This window comes from Camelina sativa, chromosome 9 (assembly GCF_000633955.1).
Source record: "Camelina sativa cultivar DH55 chromosome 9, Cs, whole genome shotgun sequence".
NCBI classification, from domain to species: domain Eukaryota; kingdom Viridiplantae; phylum Streptophyta; class Magnoliopsida; order Brassicales; family Brassicaceae; genus Camelina; species Camelina sativa.
Window position 1 is genome coordinate 32,614,091 of NC_025693.1, and position 2,453 is coordinate 32,616,543.

The 2,453-nt window shown below is 36.5% G+C and overlaps 1 protein-coding gene across 1 annotated transcript; it reads left to right on the forward strand.

Moving 5' to 3' along the window:
* LOC104713685 (probable signal peptidase complex subunit 1) lies at positions 396 to 1,051 on the forward strand. Its single transcript, XM_010430862.2, has 2 exons — positions 396 to 500; positions 591 to 1,051. The coding sequence occupies exon 2, from the start codon at positions 593 to 595 to the stop codon at positions 869 to 871; it is 279 nt and encodes a 92-aa protein (XP_010429164.1). The 5' UTR covers positions 396 to 500; positions 591 to 592; the 3' UTR covers positions 872 to 1,051.

The window sequence follows — 2,453 nt, forward strand, 5'->3', positions numbered from 1 at the left end:
TATATAGAACAAATTATTTTGCGGTAAACTGTGGGTTAAATCCTATAATTAACAGTCAAATATAATTATATAATCTTACACTAAACAAAACTAACACATAAATATAACTTAAATTTTGATCTATTTGTTATAAATATTTGATTTTTAATTTCTTTAGAATGCACATGATTATTGATTTATAAAACAAACAAAAAAATAAAAGAAATGGACCCATGATGTAACACGTGGTAAATCCTAGTTTTATACAAATCATTTAAAATATCACGTTGAATCTTACCCAAAAAAATTGTAATCTTGAGGCAAACAAATAAAACATAAACCGGTTCAAGAGTAATCAAATCGTAAAACAATTCCAACCGGTTATTGTGTAAACCGATTTTGTTGTGGAATTCCAACCGGTTAGACTAGTCTTATCATCCTTCTTCTTCTTCTTCCACATTGTTCAAGCGTGAAAGAGAGATCAGATCCTTCTGCTGTGGAATTAGGGTTTCTCAGATACGGTACCAAATCCTCGTTCGTCTCGTTTGATTTTGGATTCAAATCGGAAAAAGGATCTAACGGTTTTTGATTTTTTGTTGTTGTTGGTGTAGAAATGGATTGGCAAGGGCAGAAACTGGTAGAGCAGCTGATGCAGATCTTACTGGTGATCTCCGGCGTAGTCGCGTTGGTTGTTGGATACACAACGGAGTCGTTCAGGACGATGATGCTGATCTACGCAGGTGGTGTTGTTCTCACGACTCTGGTCACTGTACCTAATTGGCCTTTCTACAATCATCATCCTCTCAAGTGGTTAGATCCGAGCGAGGCCGAGAAGCATCCCAAACCAGAAGTTGTTTCCGTTGCTTCTAAGAAGAAGTTTTCTAAGAAATAGGTCTGTTTCTGAAATCTCTCTCGGAGGAGTTGTTTGTATGAGATTGTTTTGGATCTGAATCTTAATTATATTATGAATTGACAATTTTCTGGGTTTGATTCTTATCATCTTATGTTCTTTGTCAAAGAATTGTGGTACGTTATGTTGTTGTCATAGAAACTTGAATGTGTTAAGCTGTAATCATAAGATAGTTTAGATGAGACTCTTTGAAACTACCCTGAGCCTGTGAGCACAAACCAATGCTGGCATTGTGATTTGCTCCTTTTGATGTTATTGAAAGTGCTGTTCAAAGTAGAAAATAGTTAGTCTCTGGATAGATGATTTCATGAGTTTGGATCCCGGGAGATTCGGGAAGAAGATAGGTCATCGGGTTAGTTATAGGTAGTAAGCTCAAACCCTCAGAATATAGATGAACAAGGGTGATGGGTGTGTATCGCTCTGTTGGAAACAGAGACCTGAGAATCAACCATCTCAAAATGGGATTGGACATAACCTCTGCCCAAACCAGATCTAATACTCGGAGAAGGAAGATGCGAGTGTGAGGTGCCGCATAAAGATTGTGAAAGAACTGGGCCATTGATAAGTCAGTCTTCTGAAAACGAAATGACAGCTGAATACTGCGTAGAAGTTCAGAATCTGAGTAGAGATAGCTTGTGAACGAGAGCTGTTAAGAAAACTGAGAAAAGGGGGAGTGGGTTTACTTAGATCAGCAATAGAAAGAAGCAAACCAGGTAAAAAAAGTCTTATCATCAAAATGAGGATAAAATTAAGTTCTCAAACAATAGAGAAAACAACTCTCCGGAAGTAGCCATAGCCAGAATCTCCCAACAAAACCACATCACGTGTGGATGAACAAGAGAGGAAAATACAGAGGTCCCTAACTATGTTCAACTCTAGAGACGATCATATACAAGTTGTGACAAACTTGTCTTCAATGTGTGGCGGCTAGTGTCACTATCAATGACCGGGAGAAATGAGGTTGCCGCGTGAATTGAATTAGATTGCTTAACTTATGAGAAAGAACTTGCTAGAACTTCAGAACGATTTTATTGGACATACAAATCGACTCCATGAGAGAAACAACTTGCTAGAACATCCTCTCTATGATTTGTCTTCTATATTTGGATCTCATTTGAGTTGAGCAGCCCACTAATTAAAGAAAAGGGTATGTTCAAAGCCCGAATCATTGTTTTTTCCTTATTTAACTTAAATCAATATTCGATAGTAAAAACACATTTAATTTTGTGTCAACACACTTCTTTGTTTTCCATGTTTTTTTTTTTTTTTTGACATCTCAATTTGCTCAACACACTTCTTTATTTCGTAAAAGGTTTCGTCAAAGTAAAAATAGTTATACAAGGCTGGTTTATTCATTAGATAAAATGTTTGCGTAAAAACAAAACATTAGAAGACACGTCTACTTGATCCGAGTTTCACGTAGTCATTTTCTGTTGTGCTTGGTGTTATTTGCTCAGTTTGTTGCATTCATTGAGACATTGACCATCGAAGTCGAAGCATTTCTGGGGATTGACGATTATATACTAGTATATACTATGCGTACCCAAAAATTCCTAATTTCGAT

Excerpts from the sequence above, each read along its gene's own strand:
- LOC104713685 (XM_010430862.2), top strand. The coding sequence starts at position 593 with ATGGATTGGCAAGGGCAGAAACTGGTAGAGCAGCTGATGCAGATCTTA.